The sequence below is a fragment of the Carcharodon carcharias genome, chromosome 32 (genome assembly GCF_017639515.1).
Source record: "Carcharodon carcharias isolate sCarCar2 chromosome 32, sCarCar2.pri, whole genome shotgun sequence".
NCBI lineage: Eukaryota > Metazoa > Chordata > Chondrichthyes > Lamniformes > Lamnidae > Carcharodon > Carcharodon carcharias.
In genome coordinates, this window is record NC_054498.1 from 25243246 (window position 1) to 25266277 (window position 23032).

Consider the following 23032-nt stretch of genomic DNA (forward strand, 5'->3'; position numbering starts at 1 on the left):
AAACTAGCTTTCCAATCAGAACTGCCATTTTTGCACCATTCTTGAAATATGACTTGGTTCCTGGCAATCCTCCTCCTCAGTGATCCAGCAATGCCAGACCACTTCATGGAGCAGTTAGTAGTGGGCAGTTTTTATTGCAAAAGTGGATGTGGGAATGAATGATTTGTGAGGGCCAGACATAAGGACACCAAAATTGTGGTCATGCTGCAATCCTTGCACTTGTGACAGGTCCTTACCTGCCAGAGACCTTCACCATTGCCACCTTTGGATGATGTGGGGTTGGTGGAGGACACCTCATTTGACTGGAGCTAGTAAGAACCTGTGTTACTAGGGATTCATCCTGGACACCATTTATTTAAGGATATTGCAAAACGCAGCATTTGGTGCTCAGCTTGGGAGGGATGTTGTGACCCTTCCCCACGTCCCGTCCCCCCCCCATTGAAAAGCTAGAACAGATCCCCAGAAACTGCCTTTAAAATATTTGTAAAAATTGCATGGACCTGATCTGGAGCCCCAGTTCCAACATCTCTTTCTTCCCACGGGTCAGACTCTGAGGATTTTCTGGGTTTTGTCAGTGACCTCATTTGGAGTGAGGTACTGTCCCCACACCAAACAAAGGCCCATTTATTTTTGGGACTATTTGCAGGGACATTCCTGTTGGAATTGTGGGGGTGGTTCATTTAGAAGCTTTGTGGTATGTGGGTCCTGAGGCATTTTGTATATTATATAGAAACCTTCGAGATACATTCTGAACGAAATCACTTTCAATGTATATCTTGGTACGCTGTCGCGGTTCCCTAACAATATTTAAGCATTCATAACCTTTATTTAACTCCAGGGTTACTGTGGGAATGCGATAATGGTCCTGCAAAAGTTCAACAGAACTCAACTTCTTCTCTGTGGAACCCATGCCCATGAACCACGATGTTGGCTGATTGTAAGTATGTTTGAAATAAATTTCAAAGTGTAATTCTCCTAACTGTGCCTTTCATCTTAAAGTTTCAGTCAATGGCGTGTACAGTAACGACATGGATGGAGCTTAAACATACTGGGGGCAATTATCAATTTGAACAATAGAATTAACTGGTGAGGTTGGGCCACCTGCCTATGTTTTGCCTCTTTGATTGGTTGGACTACATATAGGGCAGCTAGTCTCTCCAGCATCAGAGTTACCCCCTCATGTGTTACAGGGTGGTGGGCTTCAGGTTTGAGCCATTGACTGGCCAATTTGGCATTTCTCAGACATGCTACTAGAGGCCTTGTGGTTCGAGACCAATAAGTGCTGGAAAATGGCCTGGATACTGTCCTGTTGCATATCTCCTATCATCGGGCCACAGGGCAGTAGGGATAGAGAACCGGGAGCAGGCTGGACTCTGCTGATTTTCTTTGTTCTGGGATGTGAACATCACAAACAAGGCCAGCACTTATTAGTGAGCCACCTTGAACCGCTGCAGTCCCTGTGGTGTAGGCACACCCACAATGCTGTTAGGGAGGGAGTTCCAGGATTTTGACCCAGCGACAGTGAAGGAACAGCGATATATTTCCAAGTCAGGAAGGTGAGTGGCTTTGAGGGGAACTTGAAGGTGGTGATGTTCCCATGCATCTGCTGCCCCTGTCCTTCTAGGTGGTCGAGGTTGCAGAATTGTAAGGTGCTGTTAAGGGAAGCTTGGTGAGTTGCTGCTGTGCATCTTGTAGATGGTACATGCTGCTGCTACTGTGTGTCAGTGATGGGGGGAGTGAATGATTAAATTGGTAGATGGGGTGTCCATCAAATAAGCTGCTTTGTTCTTGAGTGTTGTTGGGAGTTTACTCATCCAGTATCCCATCATGCTCCTGACTTATGCCTTGTAGATGGTGGACAGACTTTGGGGAGTCAGGAAGTGAGTTACTTGCTGCAGGATTTCTAGCCTCTGACTTGCTCTTGTAGCCACAGTATTTATATGGCTTGTCCAGTTCAGTTTCTGGTCAATGGTAACCCCCAGGATGTTGATAATGGTGGATCAACGATTGTAATGCCACTGAATGTCAAAGGGAGATAATTAGATTCTCTCTTGTTGGAGATGGTTGTTGCGTGGCATTGATGTGGCACCAACGTGACTTGTCACTTATCAGCCCAAACCTGAACGTTGTCCATGTCTTGCTGCATGTGGGCACAGATTGCTTCAGTATCTGAGGAGTCGCAAATGGTGCTGAACATTGTGCAATCATCATTGAACATCCCCTCTTCTGTTGGAGGGAAGGTCATAGATGAAGCAGCTGAAGACGGTTGGGCCTAGGACACTACCCTGAGGAAATCCTGCAGTGATGCCCTGGGACTGAGATGATTGACTTCCAACATCCACAACCATCTTCCTTGTATGTTTTCAGGGAGACCTAGAGACTCATAATGAAGAAAATATTTAAAATAATTTCTTACTTCCATCTTATTCATTTGCAAACCTGCATTTTGATAGGATAAGCGCCTTTGAAATGTGCCACTGGAGTGTGACATTCTAATAATGATAATAGTGTTCCACCTTAAAAAAAAAACTAATTTGCCAAACACCCATTTGTATGGCTACGCATCTAAAATGCCTGACATTATATCAAAGGAATATAATTTGACTATTATAGTAAACATATCATTGGGGGACAAATGCCACTCTGAGACTGGAGTTGATCAGAGAAAGGTAATTTTTATTACAAGCATGCAGGGGAAAGATTCAAGCTGCAGAATCTCTCAAAATTGCATTTAAAATAACATACATTTACATACAGTACAGTTTTAGCTAGCCGTTTGCTTAAGCATGTTTTGTCTGCTCATGGCCTTCATGTATCCCTCGTAAACACATACTGTTCTACTCTCACTGACAAGCAGGCAAGAAAAGCAAAAAACAGCTCAGGCTTACCAGCTACAGTAACTTCATCTCTGTACAAATACAGAGAAACAACAACAGATGTGTAGGGTTGTGGTGGAAAAATACAGCAAGAGAGACAACTTTCATTAATATCACTCACTTCGGAAGTATTAATTGTATTAACTCTTTATTCCCCACATCACATATCATATAGCTCACCTATATTAGTAACCATTGTCTGCAGTTACTTGCTGCAGTTGTACAGAGTCTTGGTGAGACTGCACCTGGAGTATTGTGTTTCCTTATCTAAAGAAGGATGTACTTGCCATAGAGGGAGTGCAATAGAGGTTCACCAGACTTATCCTTGGGATGGTGGGATTGTCTTATGAAGAGAGATTGAGGAAACTGAGCCTGTATTTGCCAGAGTTCCAAAGAATGAGAGGTGATCTCATTGTAGCTTACAAAATTCTTACAGGGTATGATGGGGTAGATGTGGATAAGATGTTTCCCCTGGCTGGTGAGTCTAGAACAAGGGAACAAAGTCTCATAATAAGGGGCCGGCCATTTAAGACTGAGATGAGGAGGAATTTCTTTGTTCAGAGGGTGGTGAATCGTTGGAATTCTCTACCCCAGAGGATTGTGGAAGTTCAATCACTGAGTATGTTCAAGACAGAAACTCTGCACACGTTTTTCTTTCTATTTAAGTAAGAATCCTTCTTGCACTATTGTTTCTGTTACATGAGATCATCCATTAATTTTAGAGAATAAAAATACCAATCAACTGTGATTTTTTTTTTAATAGTTAAACAATGAATTGACCCCAATTATCAATGGAGGAGGACGTCACTTAGGGCTAGGTGTATGTCCCTTCACCCCAAAACATGGCTTCACTTCATTGGTTGAAGGTAAGACCTCTTGCAATTCAAATTCAGAATCCATTAGAGACCAAGGGGCAGCTTACTCAGTGTGTGTGTGTGTTTTGACTTCTAATTACAGAAGGAAGATTCTATTCAGCAGCACCTGTATATGAGAATGGACATGGTCTGCTCCTTCGGGGGTTTATGCAGGAAGCTGGTGGGTCATGGCTACTTTCTGTTGATGAGTGGCTGACGGGTAAGTGTGAACACAATTGCTTTTTGCCACTCTCTTTAAATGTTTCAATCTGCTTATATCTCTCTTTCCCACCATCACTCTGGCAGGGTAGCGATTTTTTTTTCTTCCCCATCTCCAATTTTCTATCACGAAAGCTGTGGGATCAGTTCCATGACTGTCACCTGAGGTTCAGGATATATCAGGAGTAATAAGCCTGGGAATTGGTTGGGAGTTCCCTTCCCAGGGATACTGAGGCCAATAGAATACCCAACAGCACCACATCCACTCCCCCCACCCCCCCCAACCACTCGTATCCCACGCCTCCCCCGCCCTCCCCCACAACCAACCCATCACCATGTTGGTTCAGATCACATCCCTCAACATGGACTTGAGATTAAATCTTTTGTGGCTCAGTGTCACACTTCCTACTTTATTTAATCACTGAGTTATAGAGAAACATATGATGGTGATACAGTCATGGTCTTCTGTATTTTGAACTTCTGCTTATATTTAAAACAAAGGAATGACTTCTATTCCCTTGGTATTTGTTTACTTTTTCTCATTGCTAATAACTAAAGGCAACATTCTACACTCTTGAGACAGAAGTGGACCCCATTACACCCATTTTACAGGCATAGTATTGAAGCTATGAGGGCCGATTTTGGAGGCCTAATGTCCTGCACCATAAGGATGCCTGTCAAATGCCTGAACTGAAATTGGGTTGGATTGTTTTTCCTGGCATCCCTAATGGCCATCTAAAGCAGGCAGTGGGGTCCTTATACATGCAAGTGAGAGCCCAAAGGCTCGTTTTTGGCCCCCTCGCTGGATTGGGCTGGGCAGCATCAGGATCTTTCAGGTGCCTCTCAGCTTTCCAGCCGGAAGTAAGTCCTGTGGAGCCAACAGGTGCAGGGTAGCTTCCCTGACTCAATAATCATCATGATCGCACCTCGCTCAGCCGGCTGTAGCATTCTCAAAACCCCGAACTTTAACCAGTGAACTGAGCACAGACCAAATCAGCCAACCTGACGTTTCCTCGGTCCGTATAACTCACTGAGTTAACAGCTAAATTTGTTAGACTGTTCTGGGGGCAGATTAGATTGCTCAACTTGTGACATTGAGAGGACCTTGGAGCAGCTCAACAGGAACAGATCCTCTCCTTTAGAAGGGTGAGGTCACTGCAGCATATTCGATTCCTTTCATTTACCAATTATTAATAACCAATGCTGTTGTTTTGTATTTTAAATGTCTAGCTGCTATTTTGTGCGTCGTGTTTCCACTCTGTGCAGTGCCAGGCGCAGCCAGGGTTCCGCAGAGCAAGGATAAACCCAAGTCACAGATTAGCAGAAGCAACAAATGAAAACACATTGGGTGGAATTTTACGGCCCCTCCCGCTGATGAGATTTTCCAGTCCTGCCGAAAGTCAGTGGAATTTTGAACGGCTCACCTTACAGCTCCGACCCCACCATAATGAGGTCATAAAATTCCGCAATGGGAGCTTCACATGGGGAGAACACAGGTTCTGTAATCTTGGTACAACCCCTTCATTTTGATGTGACCAAAAGCAACACAGAAAGCTTTGCATTATCATTGATGGAGTGAATGAGCACAGACTCATAGGAGAGAAAGATTGAAAACTTTCCCGGGCATGTTGGGGGGGGTTGCGCAAAATCACAACATAGAAAAAACTTGGGAGCTTTAAATTATATAGAGTGTCAGCTGGACCCCCTAAGTGCAAGACCACCCCAGAGACCTGAACGCATCATCTGGGCTACACTCCAGTGCAGTACTGAGGGAGTGCTGCACTATCAGAAGTTCCATCTTTCAACTACCTTCTCTGATGGATAAAAGATAGGTAAAAGATCCAATGGTGTTACTTCTTCCTAGTGTCTTAGCCAATATTTATCCCTTCACCAATATCACTAAAACGTGATCTAATCATTTATCCCATTGCTGGTTGTGAGAGCTTACTGTGAACAAATTGACCCATGTTTCCTGCATTGCAATAGTAACTACACTTCCAAAATTAGCTTTGGGATGTCCTGAGGCAATGAATGGTGCTATATAAATGCAACTCTATCTATCTGAACCTCTAGTTACAGACTTTCAGCTGTCTTTTATTTTCTGTGTTCCTAGTTTCCAATTTAAGATGTGCTGCCTGATCTGCTTCAGACCATCCTTGCCAAGTGTCCATGTTATTAATCAATATTCCTGTTTGCTTCTGTTTAGATCCTAATTTTGTAGGAATGTCGCCGATGAATGACCAGATTTTCATGTTCTTCAGGGAAAAAAACATGCAGAAAAATCTAGACATTGACCCCTGGATGTCACAAGTTGCCCGAGTGTGTAAGGTGGGCAAGTCTAACATATAGTGATGTGGTTTGCTGTCATTTTCGGATGGATGTTTAATACATCAGGATGAAGCTTCACTATAACGTGTTGTCACATTTTCCTGAGGTATGGGAGTACAGCACTAGTTGCTGTCTCTTCTCAATATTCTATAGGCCACCCTCTTGAATATTCTATCCCAACACTGGTGTTCATCTTACTGATCAGGGGGACAACTGATGTTGCGGATTGGGGGCTTGTTGTAGAAACAGCTGGAGATTAATTTCCTTTGCTAGTGACTTGGACCGTCCACCTAATTTATAAAGGTGTCAAGCGTTTCAAGATCCATCTTTGCTCTGTTGGTGATCTGTCCCGAACTCCTTCCTGTTTGGGCAGTGAAATTGTCTCAACTGAATTCAAGAAGCAGTATTCGGCTTCGAAAGGCAGAGCCTACAGCCACAAAATAATAACATTGAGGTAAAACCTGTCCTCGGCCAAGCTCCTTCCCTTCCAGTCCGAGCCATTGTCTGATCCAGAGCAGAAGTCGCAGTCAATTGTCTCCTCTTTAACCCACAGGTGATAAGATATTCGAAGCACCCCCATCATGCCCAGCTGTTCTCAAATACCTCAGCACCGATCACAGCTGGAACCTGAGATTTTCTGAGGCTCTGGTTCGGTATGAGTTATTCATTGTTGAGCCACCAACAGGTCAGATATCCATCTCCACATGCAACGTCGAGTGGCTTCCTATTGCTGTAGCCTCCTACAGCCCTATAAACCTCCAAGATCATCCTTCAAAATTCTCATTTTTGTTTTCAAATCTCTCGTCACCTCTCCTCCATATCTCTGCGACCTCCTCCAAACCCAAAACCCTCCAAGACCTCTATGTTTCTCCAATTCTACCCTCTTGCAGGTCCGTCCCACATTTCCATTAAGAGCTGTATCTTCAGCTGGCTTGGTCCTAAACTCTGGAATTAACTCCCTTGACTTCCTCACATCTCCTCCTGTGTCTAAAGACACTCTTTAAAACTTACCACTTCAAACAACCTTCTCTTCATCTGCTCTAATGTTCCCTTTTGACTCTGCCCGAATCACATTCTTGTTTGGTAGTGATTCCTGTGAAGGATGTTTCACTTGATTAAAGGTGCAATATAAATGCAAGCTGCTGTTTTTGATTTGTGGGTCAATTCAGTACGTGAGGTTGAATAAAGTGGTCACCATCTACCAAAATGACAAATCACCCCACGGGAAGGTACACTGCAGCAAGGGGGTTTCTGTATTCACACATTGTCGTGTAACCTCAGATCACATTGTAAAACTCTGACCCTGTACTCCCACAATTCAATGCATGAGGTGCTCACAGATGTCATAGCACAAAGGTTGAAGGTGGCTCTAAGTGCTCACTCATTAGGAACATACGTCCTGATCACTCCAGTGATAGACAGGTTTCCATTCCACTGCTCTTAATAGGTTCACTGTACATGTGATGGAATGTTACAGACTCTGATCTCTCTTCTCTCAAGGATGACAAAGGTGGTTCTAGACAGCGCTTGCAACATAAGTGGGCAACCTTTCTGAAAGCACGACTGCTGTGTAATGTTCCTACTGATCACGTGCATTTCAACCGGATTCAAGATGTCTATGTTGCTAAATCAAATAACAGTGAAGACAGAATTTATGGAATTTTCAAAAGTAACTGGTGAGTCCACAAGAATTGCAAAATGGATTGGACATAATGAAAAATAAAAAAGCTGATTCATTAAAGTCAGACTCATCCCAACATAGTACAATCTGCTCAAGTTATTGATCCCATTCCCCACACCTCTCACCTCCACACAGTCACATCCTCAGTCCACTTGCCCATTAAAAAATGCTTCACTTTTCCCAACCATTGAGGCTAATGATGCGTTGACAAATAAAAATGTATTATAACACTCTGTTGGACAAAATGTCTTTAGAATCCAAACAAGCATGCGGCATTCAACATGAAAAGTGTGTAAGCAATGTGGGTTTAAACAGATTGAAACGAGAGTGACTTCTCCCACGAACAACTCATTCATTGCAGGAAGTACATTGTGGGCTTTGTCACATGGTTAAAAGGGCACTTTCTCCCTGAGAAAAATGTGAAACAAAGATTTAGGAATGGGGAAAGAGGGTGATAAAGTCTCACCGTTTAATATGTAGCCAGCTCTGGATTAATGCTGTAGTGTGGCCTTAGAGAGAGAGGGGACAAGACTGCAGTTGGTTGCGATGTCTAGTGTGTGGACTCGTACACTGCGCGAGGCTGCCTGAGTGCGATGTCAGAGAGAGCTCCCCTGCCCATGAAGCTGAATCAGATTCCCATCCTGCATTCTAATATCAAATTCCAACCTTGGGATAAGAATTCAAAAGTTTAGGAATAGCTTTTAAAATGTTCAAATGAGATGGGGAACATTTTATTAAAACTAGTCAAAAAAACCAAGGTTTAGGTCTTCGATGTTATTACCTTGCAGGAAAATCAAAGCAGTTTGTCTGATTTCTCTTTCTTAACCTGAACATTTCATTAAATATCTTGTCTTTTTCAGGAATGGCACAGCAATTTGTACCTACTCCGTGAAGGACATTAATGATGTGTTTAGAACTTCCAAATTCAAAGGTTTCTCCGAAGATATTCCTGATCCCAGACCTGGCACGGTAAGAAATTACTGACTGTTAGTCGATTGGGCATGTTGAGTTTATCTGAATAAGGACATGTAGTTGAAATACTTCAGGGAAATCAATGAATTAATCACTAAGTGAGGATTGAAGTGCCATGCTCTCTTTGTGACACTAGTTATTCTGTCATTGGGAGTGAAGACAAACGTAGTCTTTCAGATCAAGCTCGGAGGATGAGGGATAATTGGACCAGGGTATGTGTCCACTTTAATGTCATACATTCTGGGCTGAATTTTATGGCCCCATCACCAGGGGTCAGAGCTGGGAAATGCAGCAAGCCATTCAAAAGTCCATTGACTTTGATGAGTTCGGAAAATCCGGTTGGCGGGAGGGGCCGTAAAATTTCCCCCTCTGTCCTTATTTTTACATAATGCTTGGATTTAATTATGATATTCATGGTTAAGTAGCAAAACTTGCAATGATTTGAACAGCATAGTAGAGTTGGTTGGAGCAAAGGAGTATTTATTACAAGCTGAGGGGCTTGGAGGTGCCAAACTGAGACACCACAGTGGCACACCTGGTGGGAGGGTGTAATCACACTGTGACATGTTTACATAGATAGTTCCCATTATAAATGTTCACAAAGGAATTTATAACAGAAAAATTGACACAAAAGTGTGACAAAAATGTGACGAGGATACACGGTTTAGTGACATCCACTTGCCCAGTTGACTGGACAGTGTCTTGAAAATCCATTTAATGTGTAGTTAAGTCAGAACTTCTCCCCAAAGAAAATCAACTACAATGCATTTCTGGCATTGTAGAAATACAATCTGCATCAAAGATTAGTCTGATACACTTACAGCACAAATATCTCTCACTGTTCAGTAGCATTCAATGGAATTTATTAACCCAAAAATCACTGATTTGTAGTGCTCTGCAAATGCTGGCCTAGATTGTATATTTAAATACTATGGCTCAGATGTTTAATCAGTCCATCTGGGTTCCATCACGGAATCCAGAGGATGAAGAACATTGTGAATCACTACAACATCCAATCTGCACATGACTGAACTGATCAAATCTAATCAAATATAATCTTTCATCTAACATTTTTTCTAATTTTTGTTTGAGTCTGTGCCCATCTGTCAATTTTCTTCTTCCTTATCTCTTTCCTAATTGGTTGAATTGGTTATTTCCTCTTTCATCATTCACCAATCATATTACAGAAAATATTTCTCCTGAATTTCAATTCCTTTTCCCTACCATTTCTACGTATCCGATTCTACCAGAACAAACTTAGACAATCGGTTACTAACAAAAAGAGCAAAGGTTCCTAAACTGTGGGTCGTGACCCCTGGGGTCGCAGCGCGAGCAGTTGAGTTTGCGAGCTTCTAGGCAGCAATGGTGGTGTGGAGCAGAGACTCAGATGGGGCAGCCCTAGCATCAGCCCTCTCATGCATGCACACAATTTTCTTTCTTGCCTAAGCCTGGTGGGTGTGGCCCAATGAAATGAGCTCCGAGGCTTGATCGCTGCTTCCAACAAAGCCTACAAAACATTAAGTGCCCAAGATTATTTTTCTAGAAGCTTTTGCTCATTTGAAAGTTGTAAATTGTGACTTTGTGCCTCTTCCCACCCTCACCTACCCCTTTGCATCACTCTGGGGTCATACCAATTTTTAAGCATTAAAATGGGGTCACAGGGCAAGAAAGTTTGGGAAGCATTGTCTATGAGAGGGAGAGGCTCTCTGGCCTCTCACCTTGGGCAGGGAAATGGTGCAGTGGGACCCCAAAAGGTGCCTAATTGGTAAATAACTTACAGGCTCTCATTCTTCCCACCTTATTGCAGTGTGGCAAAGACACTCAAAAACTGCCAGATATAGTACTGAACATTATACAGAATCATCCTGAAATGGAAACCAACATCCAGCCAATCGGAAAAATTCCCCTTGTGATGGAGAAAGAGGATCGCTTCAAGAAAATAGTAGTGGATTCCGTTGTTGACTTCAGTGGGAATGTGTCCTGGGTCATTTTCCTGGCCATGGGTAGGTCTTGCCATCTAAAGATTTGTGCAGAAGATTCCTGATTTTGCATTTGTAGATTACTAGATGCCTAACAGATTGATTGTCAACAATGGCAAGGTCAAGTATAATGGATTTGTGGCACATCATAGAATTATAGAATAATGTAGCTAAGGCCATTCAGTCCATCATGTCCGTGTTGTTTCTTTGCAATCCAATTTATCTCACTCTCTTACTCCTTCACAATAACCCTGCAATTTTTTCATTCACGTATTTATCCAATTCTCTTTCGAATCATTGGCCTGAATTGCGTGCTCGTCTGGCATGCGCGATCGGTGGGCCTTGGAGCGGACAGGAAACTGGCCCCCCTGACCACGATCGACCTCCGACCCTGATTTCACGTTGGTTAGCCAGTTAACGGCCAGCCAGCCTGAAATGTGCCCGGAGAAAGGCTCAGCACTGCTGGTGTGGGCAGGAAGAGGGCGGGTGCTGGTGAGCACTTCCACTGAGCTCCCTGAAGGCAAACAGCTGCCGACCCCCAAATAATAAAAGAAAGCACAAAAATTCTGCAAAAAGTGTCATGGCAGCACAATCAAGCACCTGAAAGCAGACCTCATTTAAAAAAAAACAGCCTCCAGATATTTTTATTTTAAACCCTAACGGAGATTTCATCCCGCCCTTGGATGAGGTTTCATCAGAAATGTAAAGCCCTCCTGGCCAACTGGCCCGTCAGCCAATTGTAAGGTTGGACGGACCACTAAAAATCGCTTTCAATTGGCCTGTTAATGAGATTAATTGCCCACTTAATTGTCAGCAGACGCTCTTCCAACGTTTGCGTGCACCTATCGAGAGAAGTATCGCACGGGTCCATTCGCCTGACGTCATCTCGAACAATTTTATCCCCATTCAGGTCGGGCACGCGCCTGCCCATGGGACACAAAATTGTGCCAACTGAATCTGCTTCCACTGTCCCCCTTCAGATGGATGTTTTAGATAGTGGGATAATACTTCAGATCTTTCTGTGAGTAAAGCTGTATGGAGACAGGGACTCATCATTTTAGTTCTTTTCCTGGAGGTGGGTTTGGATGAAAATAGTGTTTGTTTGTGCTGCCACTGCCCTCATGTTTGTCCGTCTTGTTTTTCCCTCTACTCTCCTTGACTCCACATGATTTATACGGATAAACTTCATGCTGTAAAATTTGGGATTCCTTCATTGTCGCTGAATCAAAATCCTGGAACTCCCTCCCTAACAGCACTATGGGTGTACCTAGACCACGTGGACTGCAGCAGTTCAAGAAGGCAGCTCACCTACCACCTCCGAGGGCAATTAGGGATGGGCAATAAATGCCCACATCCCATGAATGAATTAAACAAGAGTGTGGTAGCTGTCCCTCAGAGGAACATTATTGGTCTCCTGGAAATATCAGGGTGATGATTTGTGACACAATGGCGCATTTTTATGCAAAATTGTGTCACAGTGATGGGTAAATGCTGAGGCAGGTTACAATTAAACACAGTTTGCTACCCCTGTAAAAGATTATCGATTTGAAGCTTATGCCAGGAATGTATCAGAATTTGGCAGCAATTGACTTCTACTCTTGCGCGAATGTGAAGAAATTCTTTTATGATACCAATCGGCCATGCTGTAATTAAAAGGCAGAACCCAAGCTTGAGGGACTAAATGGCCTCCCCCTGTTCTACGGGCAGAATATTGCTGTTGGCGTATGGGGATGGGCCCGAAACGCTGACGGGTAAAATGATGCACGATGACGTCGGGCGTGCATCCCGATGTCATTTGGATATTTCGTTTGGCGGGCGGCGGCCGAAAAGTCAATGACCTATTAAGGCCATTAAAAAAGCAATTAAAGTTGTTAACGATGCTGCCCGTACAACCTTAAGGCTGGCGGGTAGGTGAAGAGCCCAAGTGGCCTTCGCGTTTTTCAGGAAACCTCATCCACGGGCAGGATGAGGTTTCCTGAAGCTTGTATGGAGTAAATAAATAAATTTTATTGACTTCATAAAGATGTCCCAGCTCCTGCGACACTGGCACATGAGGGAACGTGTTTAAATAATTTTTTTACTTTATTATTTAAACGTTTTTATTATACTTTTAATCTCCCTGAGTTGGCTCCGTGCCTCAGCGAGATGAATGGGCATTAATTGGCACGCCCGCGTAACCTGGCAGCACATAGCCCATCGCGGGCGGCAATCGGCTCCACCCCCACCCAGCTTGACTGATATAGATAAGATTCTACCCCATGTTCCTATTTTTGTCAGTAAATGGAAAATTGATTAAACTTGTAAACCGAGTGTAAACTTGATCTCATGTACAATTACAGGGTGATATTTGGTTCAGGTGTTAAACCAAGGCCCTATCCGCCATCTCAGGTGGCAGTTAAAGATCCCATGACACTATTTTGAGGAAGATGTTTTAGCCAATACTTATCCTTCACCTAAACTACTGAGATAGTAGATCAGCCATTCCAGATGAGTGGTGGAACAGGCTCAAGGGGCTGAATGGCCTACTCCTGCTCCTCGTTTGTATGTTCATAGTCATTAATTTAGAATAGGAACTTAAGAGTGGGAGTAGGCCACTCGGCCCTTCGAGCCTGCTCCTTTGCCATTACATACAATCAGCTAAAATGATTCAATTCATAATTCTAAATGAATATTTAAGGATATTCAAGACCTAGCTTGTCATATTGGGATTTTTGTCTCTTCTAGAGATTTCAGCTATAGGTTGTCAGAGGAATGTGAATTCGTATTGTTTTTACATTTTTGAAACTTTGGGCCTCTCTTTTTCCCCACAGGAAATGGTAAAATCCGGAAGGTCCTTGAGATCAGTCAGTCAGTGTTCACCATTTCAGAACTTGAGGTTTTAAAGAAGCCAGGACCAATCTTGTCAATGTCTCTTGACTCTGAAAGCGTAAGTGCAAAGGTCAATGGGGGAGTCATCATCCTGACCTGGAAATGATAACCAGCAGTAACATTGATGAGAAATTTTGGTTTTCTGCTTTTAAAAAAAAACGTGAAATTAACATGTTTAATTATTTCTTTTTTAGAAACTTCTGTATGTTACCACTGCCAAAGAGCTGGTCCGGTTCCCACTGGCACAGTGTGAAAAATATGCTGATGACTGTGCCAGTTGCGTTATGGCCAGAGACCCCTACTGTGCATGGAATCCCAGAGAGAAGAAATGTGTCCCCAGCACAACCAAACTTAAGTACGTCTTGAGAACAGTTTTCTATATTTTAAATGCCTTCTGTTAATTTTTTCAAACCCTCTCCTTCCTTCAGTGCAGCACTGAAGGAGTGCTGCTCTGTCAGAGGTACCTTCTTTTTGTTGAGGTGGATGTAAAAGATCCCATGGCACTAGTGTTATGAAAAGCAGGGGAGTTCTCCACTGGCCAATCCTTCAACCAACATTACTAAACACAAAATTATCAGGTCATTACCACATCGCTGTTTGTGGGAGCTTGCTGTGTGCAGATTGACTGCCACGTTTGTTACATTACAAAAGTGACTACATTTAAAAAACACTTCATTGGTTGTAAAGTGCTTTGGGATATCCTGGGATGGCCTAGAAATACGAGTCCTTCTTTCAAAGTCATCAGCGTGTTGAGTCCCACACAAGCTCACCTGTGTCTCACTAAAGAGTTCAATTACAGTGTCCACTACAATCACCCTTTACAGTGCCCATTATAGTGACCCCCCTGCAATGTCCACTACAATTACTCTTCAGTGTCCATTTCAATGCCCATTGCAATTACCCTTTACAGTGTCCGTTACAGTGTCTAGTACAATACCCATTACCGTTACCCTTTACAGTGTCCAGTGCACTGCCCACTACAATTACCTTTTACAGTGCCCATTCCCTGGTAGAGTCCCCATTATCTGGTACAGTGCCCATTACTCAGTACTGATGAGGGAATGAACTTGATGTTACTGCACTGGAAGCCATTGTAGGCCAGTGAATACTGGAATGATGGATGAAGTGAAGTTAGTGCAAGTTGGAACACAGGAAGCAAAACATTTTGCAAAATAAATCTTGTAAATGCCAGAGGTGTGAAAACAGAGTGTGGTAATCTGAGGTGCAATACAACTTAAAGAGAATGTGAGCAGTTTGACTATGTGATTATATTACCCAATTGCTGTGTAGCGCAGGCTACATTGTTAATCAGTCGTTTTAGAATGGGTTTGGGAAGCACACATGTGTTGGTTCTCCATTGCTTGTGTGAATCAGCGTGTGCTTCATTTTACAATGATCTCTTCGTCTAACAACTCACTCAGCAGTAGATAGGTGCGCAACCGTGTTCGCTGAGCAAAGCGAACCGATAGAAGGAACACAACACAGAGAATCGGGACAGCACTGCTAAAAGGAAAGTTATAATTTAAATGAATGTCTATCACTGTCAATAATCTCCCTTGTGTCTAGTGTAATGAAGTTATTTAGTGTTAAGGCTATGAAGGCAGTATTGCACGACAACTAACCTCACAAGGGTAGAATTGAAGACAGCAAAACTCACCAACCCCGGCACGCAGACTAACCTTTACATCATCTTTATATATTTTTTGCAGATATTTGATCCAAGATCTTGAAAATGGCAATTATAAGAAATGTCCTCAAGAGAGAGGTGAGATTGCTTTGACAAACAGTCCCAAGATTCTCATTGTCATTGCCCTGGTCACAGATTCAGCTCTCAATTCATTTTCTAGATATATCTCACAGGCACAGTGATTATAAAAGTCCTTTGACACTGTGAGTGGATGTTTCTAGGTGAGCAGCTCAAAGATAGTGGTGCAAAATGATCAGAAACATTTCTGACTGAACCACATACACTTTTGCAATGTTGGAAGCTAATCACTTCTACTTTTAAAATTCTAAACATTTCCATTTTTGTTTCCAAGTTATGAAATGATGCTTGGCTTTCCTTCGCCTTTAAACACATGGAGGCCTCACCCCAGTTATAAACTATTCCTCGGGGTGAAATTCGCCCTGGGGGGAGGGGTTTATGGCTAAATGGGTGAGAGTATATCAGCCACCTCCACCACATTCTGTCCAGTTTTCAAATCCTTCTCTACTTGGTGAAATCTATTTTTATTATTTGTTCATGGATGTGGGCATTGCCGGTTAGGTCAATGTTCATTGCCCATCCCTAATTGTCCTTGAGAAGGTGGTGGTGAGCTGCCTTCTTGAACCACTGCAGTCCATGTGGTGCAGGTACACCCACAGTGCTGTTAGGGAGGAAGTTCCAGGATTTTGATCCAGCAACAGTGGAGGAACAGCGATATATTTCCAAGTCAGGATGATGATTGGCCTAGAGGGGAACTTCCTGGTGGTGGTGTTCCCATCCATCTGCTCCCTTATCCTTCTAGGTGGTAGAAATCATGAGTTTGGAAGGTGCTGTCAAAGCAGGCTTGGCAAGTTGCTCCAGTGCATCTTGTAGACAGTGCACACTGCTGGCCACAACGCACTGGTGGGAGATGGGATGCTGATCAAGGAGTCAAGTGGGCTACTTTGTTCTGGATGGTGGTGTTGGAGCTGCACTCACCCAGGCAAGTGGGGAGTATTCCATTCGTCAAACCGAGACCTTCCCTTTCCCACCTAGGAAACAACCTTGATCTCCTCACATGTTGGTTCCAATTTATGGCCGCCAGCTCCTGCAATTTTTACAGAGCTCTTTCCACCAGCTGGCCGATGGGGTGCTCATCAATAACTCATGCAGGTTTGACAGTTGTTTGAACCCTTAACCAGAAACCCACCCCAGTTAAAATTTCTCCAAAGTGGGGGTGACTTTTACGTATTTCTTTGGCGGGAAATTGCGTGGAAGCTCAGTTTGACATCTCTCCTGAATCTGACTTGCCATTTTAGGCATTAAGTGAGTGTAAAACCAGCATTCCAGCCAATCACAAGGTTTGGTTAAATTATTTCCCCCTCATCCTTAAGCCCAGGAACAAAAATATATCAATGCAGAAAATAAAAGCTCATGGTATAGGGGGTAATATATTGGCATGGATGGAAGATTGGCTGACCAACAGGAAGCAGAGAGTAGGCATAAACGGGTCTTTTTCAGGTTGGCAAGATGTAACGAGTGGTGTGCCCCAGGGATCAGTGCTGGGCCCTCAACAGTTTACAATTTATATCAATGATTTGTGTGAAGGGATGGATGGGATAGTTTCCAAATTTGTTGATGACACAAAGATAGGTGGAAAATAAGCTGTGAGGAGGACATAAGAAGACTACAAAGAAGATATAGATAGGTTAAGTGAGTGAGCAAAGATCTGGCAAATGGAGTATAATGTGGGAAAATGTGAACTTGTCCATTTTGGCAGGAAGAATAAAAGAGAAGCATATTATCTAACTGGTGAGAGATTGCAGAGCTCTGAGATGGAGAGGGATCTGGGTGTCTTAGTATGTGAATCGCAAAAGGCTAGTATGCAAGTACAGTAAATAATAAGGAAAGTAATAGAATGTTTTCATTTATAGAAAGGGGAATTGAAATCAAAAGTAACTGCTTCTGTTATCTAGACCACATCTACAGTACCGTGTACAGTATTGGTCACCTTATTTAAGGAAGGATGTAAATGTGTTGGAAACAGTTCAGAGAAGGTTTACTAGACTAATACCTGGAGTGGGCAGGTTGTGTTATGAGGAAAGGTTGGACAGGCTGGGCTTGTATCTGCTGGAGTTTAGGAGAGTAAGAGGTGACTTGATTGAAGCATATAAGACCCTGAGGGGTCTGGGCAGGGTGGATGTGGAGAGGGTGTTTCCTCTTGTGGAAAAATCTAGAACTAGGGGTCACTGTTTGAAAATAAGGGGCTGGCCATTTAAAACAGGGGTGAGGTGAAATTTTTTATCTCAGGGTTGTGAGTCTTTGGAACTCTCTTCCTGAAAAGTCAGTGGAAGCAGAGTCTTTGAATATTTTTAAGGCAGAGGTGGATAGATTCTTGGTAAGCAAGAGGGTGATAGGTTCTCGGGGGTAGGTGGGTTGCAGATTTCAGGTCAGATCAGCCATGATCTTATTAAATGGTGGAGCAGGCACAAGGAGCTGAATGTCCAACTCTTGGTCCTTGTTCGTATGTTCGTATGCAAAGCACAAATAGTGCAGAGAGCTCTTGGTCTATGGAATGCTTTACAAAAAGGCAGTGTCTGAGGTAAAGATAATTGCAGAGTAGTTTGAAGCTGAGGGAAGTTCATAGCCCTGGGGAGGTTGCAGAGCAGTGGGGTTAGTTGGGATTGCCCTAGCAAAGAGTTAGAAGCCCGCACCAATAGGATGCGGCAAATAGCCTCCTGTTTTGTAAATGTTTATGCCTCTGAGTTATATGTCCAAACTGAAATCTTTGCAAAAAGCAATTTAAGTACCGAAATAATAGAATCTCAACAGTTCAGAAGTCTCTGATCTTTGAAGAGAGCTTTAAAAAGGCAACAAATTAATGATTTCTGTTTTTCCCTCCTAGTTGAATATCACCGTTCCTCAGAGGGAGTCAGTGAAGATACAAACCTCGTCCTTCCTCTGGAGGGAGCTGGCCCTGTGTACCTGTCCTGCCCAAAGCAATCCCATCATGCCGATTACTCATGGAAGGTACAGGACAAGATGGAGGCCTGTTCTTCGAATGGAGATGAATGTCTGCTCTTCATAAGGGACATCTCTGAAGTCAATGGTGGCCGCTACATGTGTAATTCAAATGAAAGAGGACACGAACAGCTTCATATCTCTTATTACATTCAGGGCAGTGGGTCATCAATATATTTATCCAGATATAGTGTTGCTGTATATTCTATTTTGATGACAGTCGCAGCTCTCTTTTTGCACTGAATTTGAGCTACGATTCAACAGGAAAGATAGAAAACAAATTGTCCATCGTGGAGAGCTTTCCATCCATCACATTGAGAGCTTCCCTTTCCCACCCAGGAAGTAATCCCAAAACTCCCATTTCTGTTTTTTTTTTGACTGCTGTAAAGTGTTGTAGATAAAGGCAGGATGAGGCTCTACCCTGAATACTCCAACCTCCATGGCCAGGTGATCGGACAATACTCTTGTGACTTGGGTTCCAAATTGCGAATGGTGACCTTGGGGAGGTCTGCTGGTATCTGTAGAACATGAATTGTCAACTTTATTACATGAGGGGAGAAAGTTGGAGGACAAATGCGGTCCCTGCTTGAGAATTTTGATTTATCTCTTGATCCACTTACCAAAACATGAATAAAATAATATATTGTTTTTATTTTGGCTCCGTCTGAAGAAATCAGGCTGGTGATTGACTTGATTTCTTTCAATTAGTGAAAGAAGTTGGCTCTGGAACCCACCTCCACTTATCCTGCATGTCCCAGCTCTATGCCACTCATTGATGCACGCTTCCTGACTGCTTGATTGCCAAGAAGTGGGCAGTGAATACCATAGAAGAGCTAACTTGTTAAACCCTTGGGGCAGAATTTTGCTCTTGCCTTGTGGGATCAACAGGGATGGCACTGTCACATGAAAGAAATCAAGTCAATCACCAGCCTGATTTCTTCAGACGGAGCCAAAATAAAAACAATATATTATTTTATTCATGTTTTGGTAAGTGGATCAAGAGATAAATCAAAATTCTCAAGCAGGGACCGCATTTGTCCTCCAACTTTCTCCCCTCATGTAATAAAGTTGACAATTCATGTTCTACAGATACCAGCAGACCTCCCCAAGGTCACCGTACAAATTAAAAATAAGTTTTTATTTCAATTGTATTTGATTTTGGAAACCTCATCCCACCCTTGGATGAGGCTTCCAAAATAATGCAAAGGCCCACTTGACCTTTTTGCCTGCCTGCCAATCATTGGGTTGAAGGGGTCGTGAAAAATTTAGCACATTTGATTATTTAGCAGCCTTCATAGGCCTTTTAATTGGCAGTGCGCCCACCGACAGCTCCGGTGCACGCCCGCTGATTGAACTATTGTGCAACTGCACGTTGACGTCAGCATGCTTGGCTGACATTATCACGCATCATTTTACACTTGGTCGGGTCAGGCGCGTGCCCACCTGCCAAGCTAAAAATTCTGCCCTTGGACTTCTTGATGTGGAATGGTGTTTGTATGGGGAATAAGGTGGGTTGGGACTTGAACCCAGAGCTTCTGGCTCAGAAGCAGGGACACTATCCACTGAGCCACAACCTCTGTACAATTCATAGAACCCATGTAATTCAAAAAAATTGGAGTTCAAGATAGATTCTGGTGTACATTCAAGAATCTTGAGCTGAATGTAATCATTTAAAGTAAACAGACTTTTTTCACTTGCTGAAGCATTGTCAGTATTGCCTGGTGACATCCTACTCAGCAGTTTTCTCCCCTCTTCTGAAGATTTTGTCTCTTTGTTGAAGGACTGTTCATGAGCACTGGCTACCATCTTCAACCTCACCTGAGTGACTCTGATTGATGTGTGAGCAAAAAATTTGAATAAGAAAATTATAACTTGTGCACTGGGAAAAGAGCAAAATGGGTAAATTACCAACAGAGGTATTGGGAAGAATATCTTTACTTTCCTCTTTTATATAGACTGGCCCTCAGGTTCTCCCTGAGAATTTCCTCCCCCCAAGCCCTCCTCCCCGCCTCAAGCCCCAGTTAAATTTTACTCCACAGTTCCAATTTTGCAAACCTAATTTCAAAGGAGCTGACGAGAAAGGGAGTCGGGAAATCCCTGAAACATGTTGCTTTTTCATCTGAAGAAAATTGGGAAAACTAAGTGCATTGTAACTGTAACTGTGTAACAAAGCTAACAATGTGAGTGGGATCCTCTATACTATTCCACCCACCTTAGTAATCCAGTGCTAGATCATAACAGAATTGTTTGTGAAGTGCACATTCTCATGGGGCCCTGTAGCAGCCCAATTTAAAGCCAGAATTTGACCCAGTGTATGTCAGAACTTCAGCTCTGGAAAGGATCTCTTTTAAGAAACAATTAGTTGGATGGGAGGAGCAGAGTTATTCTGGGTGCTGTTTTAAAATGGGCTGAATGGCCTTCCTTATCTGTCAGCATCTTGTGAGAACAAAACTTCTCACTTGTGAGAGGACATTTCCACATTACGGCTGTCTGTGTGAAAAATAGTATTATGGTATGATTGCTAAGGGTGGTGGGGAGCTGCATGACTGAGGTGAAAACATGAGTTTGATACCTGATCAGATTTGTGCAGTGTGAGCTGCTCCTAGCTTTGTGGCTGCTCTTGTGAACTTTAAACAGAGCATGAACATATAGGGCAGTCTGACATTGCAACTTTCAGCATTAATCATGGTGGGGAGTCCTCATGAGCTTTCAAAGATGGCTTGTGGCCTTTAGGTTGCACAGGAGCTTTCGAGATCTGAGCTGCAAGAGTTGGCCACTCATTTCCAATGATGACAGACAGCTATTGCTGCTAAACTGCAGCAATTGAACACATTTAGCATCATGCTCTTAAATGACTACTTCACCTACAAGCTTGTAGCTTTGTCATATTTAGCTTGGAATTTATTTGACGAGCCACTGCAGATATTGCTTAATATTATAACCATTGTGTGTTCTTTGGAAAATGACCATTCTTATCCAGGCTGCGAGTACAAATAACAATTGTGTTTTTGCTAGCATGCAAGCATAATCGTTTTAACTGCAGTGTTTAGGTGAACAAGATCCTTTCTCATAGCTGAACTAGTCAACTATATCGACCCAACTTCATGGAAGCAGCCATCCTGCTGAAGCCCACAGCCATTTGTTGCATTAGTGAGAACTAATTTTTGTTCTTGAAGCTAGTTTCAGAATAACTCTACTAGTTTCATTCTACAACAGCAACATACATTTACACAGCGTCTTCAAGATAGTAAAGGCCCTTCATGAGTGCGTTAACAAAATTTGACACCAAATCTACAGACCAAGTTCATCCAGGTCGTCATTCCCAAATTGGCCCCATGCCTTTCTAAATAGTTTCACCAAAAATTTCATCGGAGTTAATTTTCCTTAAAAAATACATAAGATTACTGTACACTGATTTTTAAAAAAAATTCATTCACAGGTTGTGGGCTTCACTAGCTAGGCCAGCATTTATTGCCCATCCATGGTTGCCCTTGAGAAGGTGGTGGTGAGCTGCCTTCTTGAACCGCTGCAGTCCATGTGGTGTCAGTACACCCACAGTGTTATTAGGAAGGGAGTTCCAGGATTTTGACCCAGCAACAGTGAAGGAACAGCGATATATTTCCAAGTCAGGATGATGAATGGTTTGGAGGGGAACTTCCAGTTGGTGATGTTCCCATCTATAGCCAGGGAACTACAGGTCAGTGAATCTCATGTCAATGGTAGAGAAACTATTGGAGAAAATTCTGAAGGAGAGAATCTATCTCCACTTGGAGAGGCAAGGATTGATCAGGGATAGTCAGCATAGCTTTGTCAGAGATAGCTCATGCTTAACAAATTTTTTGAGGAGGTGACCAGGTGTGTAGATGAGGGTAGTGCAGTTGATGTAGTTTATATGGATTTCAGCAAAGCCTTTGACAAGATTCCACATAGGAGACTTATAAAGAAGGCAAATGCACATGGGATACAGGGTAATTTGATAATGTGGATTCAAAATTGGCTTAGTTGTAGGACACAGAGGGTGATGACAGAAGGATGCTTTAGTGACTGGAAGCCAGTATCCAGCGGCCTACCACAGGGATCTGTGCTGGGTCCCCTATTATTTGTCATTTATATAAACGACATGGATGACTATGTGGGGGTAGGATTAGTAAGTTTGTGGATGACACAAAGATTGGCCGGGTGGTTAACAGTGAGGTTGAGTATCTTGGGCTACAGGAAGATATAGACGGGCTGGTCAAATGGGCAGATAAGTGGCAAATGGAATTTAACCCTGAAAAATGTGAGGTAATACACTTAGGAAGGAGTAATTTGACAAGAAAGTGTCATGCCGTTCATTGAATACTAGGAAGTTCTGAGGAACAAAGGGACCTTGGCGTGTGTGTCCATAGATCTCTGAAGGCGGAGGGGCACATTAGTGGGGTGGTGAAAAAAGCATATGGGACACTTGCCTTTATCAATCGAGGCACAGATTACAAAAGTAGGGAGGTCATGTTGGAGTTGTATAGAACCTTGGTGAGGCCACAACTGGAGTACTGTGTGCAGTTCTGGTC

The 23032-nt window shown here is 43.0% G+C and overlaps 1 protein-coding gene across 3 annotated transcripts in view; it reads left to right on the forward strand.

The window, feature by feature from the left end:
- LOC121271991 (semaphorin-4D-like) overlaps positions 1 to 19045 on the forward strand; it is a 98528-nt gene extending 79483 nt beyond the window's left edge. For all 3 annotated transcript variants that reach the window (XM_041178275.1, XM_041178276.1, XM_041178274.1), the window contains 11 exons: positions 839 to 937; positions 3640 to 3742; positions 3834 to 3950; positions 6156 to 6277; positions 7778 to 7953; positions 8819 to 8927; positions 10738 to 10933; positions 13720 to 13835; positions 13972 to 14132; positions 15487 to 15542; positions 18367 to 19045. In XM_041178275.1, coding sequence (XP_041034209.1) covers positions 860 to 937; positions 3640 to 3742; positions 3834 to 3950; positions 6156 to 6277; positions 7778 to 7953; positions 8819 to 8927; positions 10738 to 10933; positions 13720 to 13835; positions 13972 to 14132; positions 15487 to 15542; positions 18367 to 18725 — 1593 coding nt within the window. In that variant the 5' untranslated portion in view covers positions 839 to 859 and the 3' untranslated portion in view covers positions 18726 to 19045. The remainder of the gene's footprint in view (positions 1 to 838; positions 938 to 3639; positions 3743 to 3833; positions 3951 to 6155; positions 6278 to 7777; positions 7954 to 8818; positions 8928 to 10737; positions 10934 to 13719; positions 13836 to 13971; positions 14133 to 15486; positions 15543 to 18366) is intronic.
- Positions 19046 to 23032: the final 3987 nt, after the last annotated feature.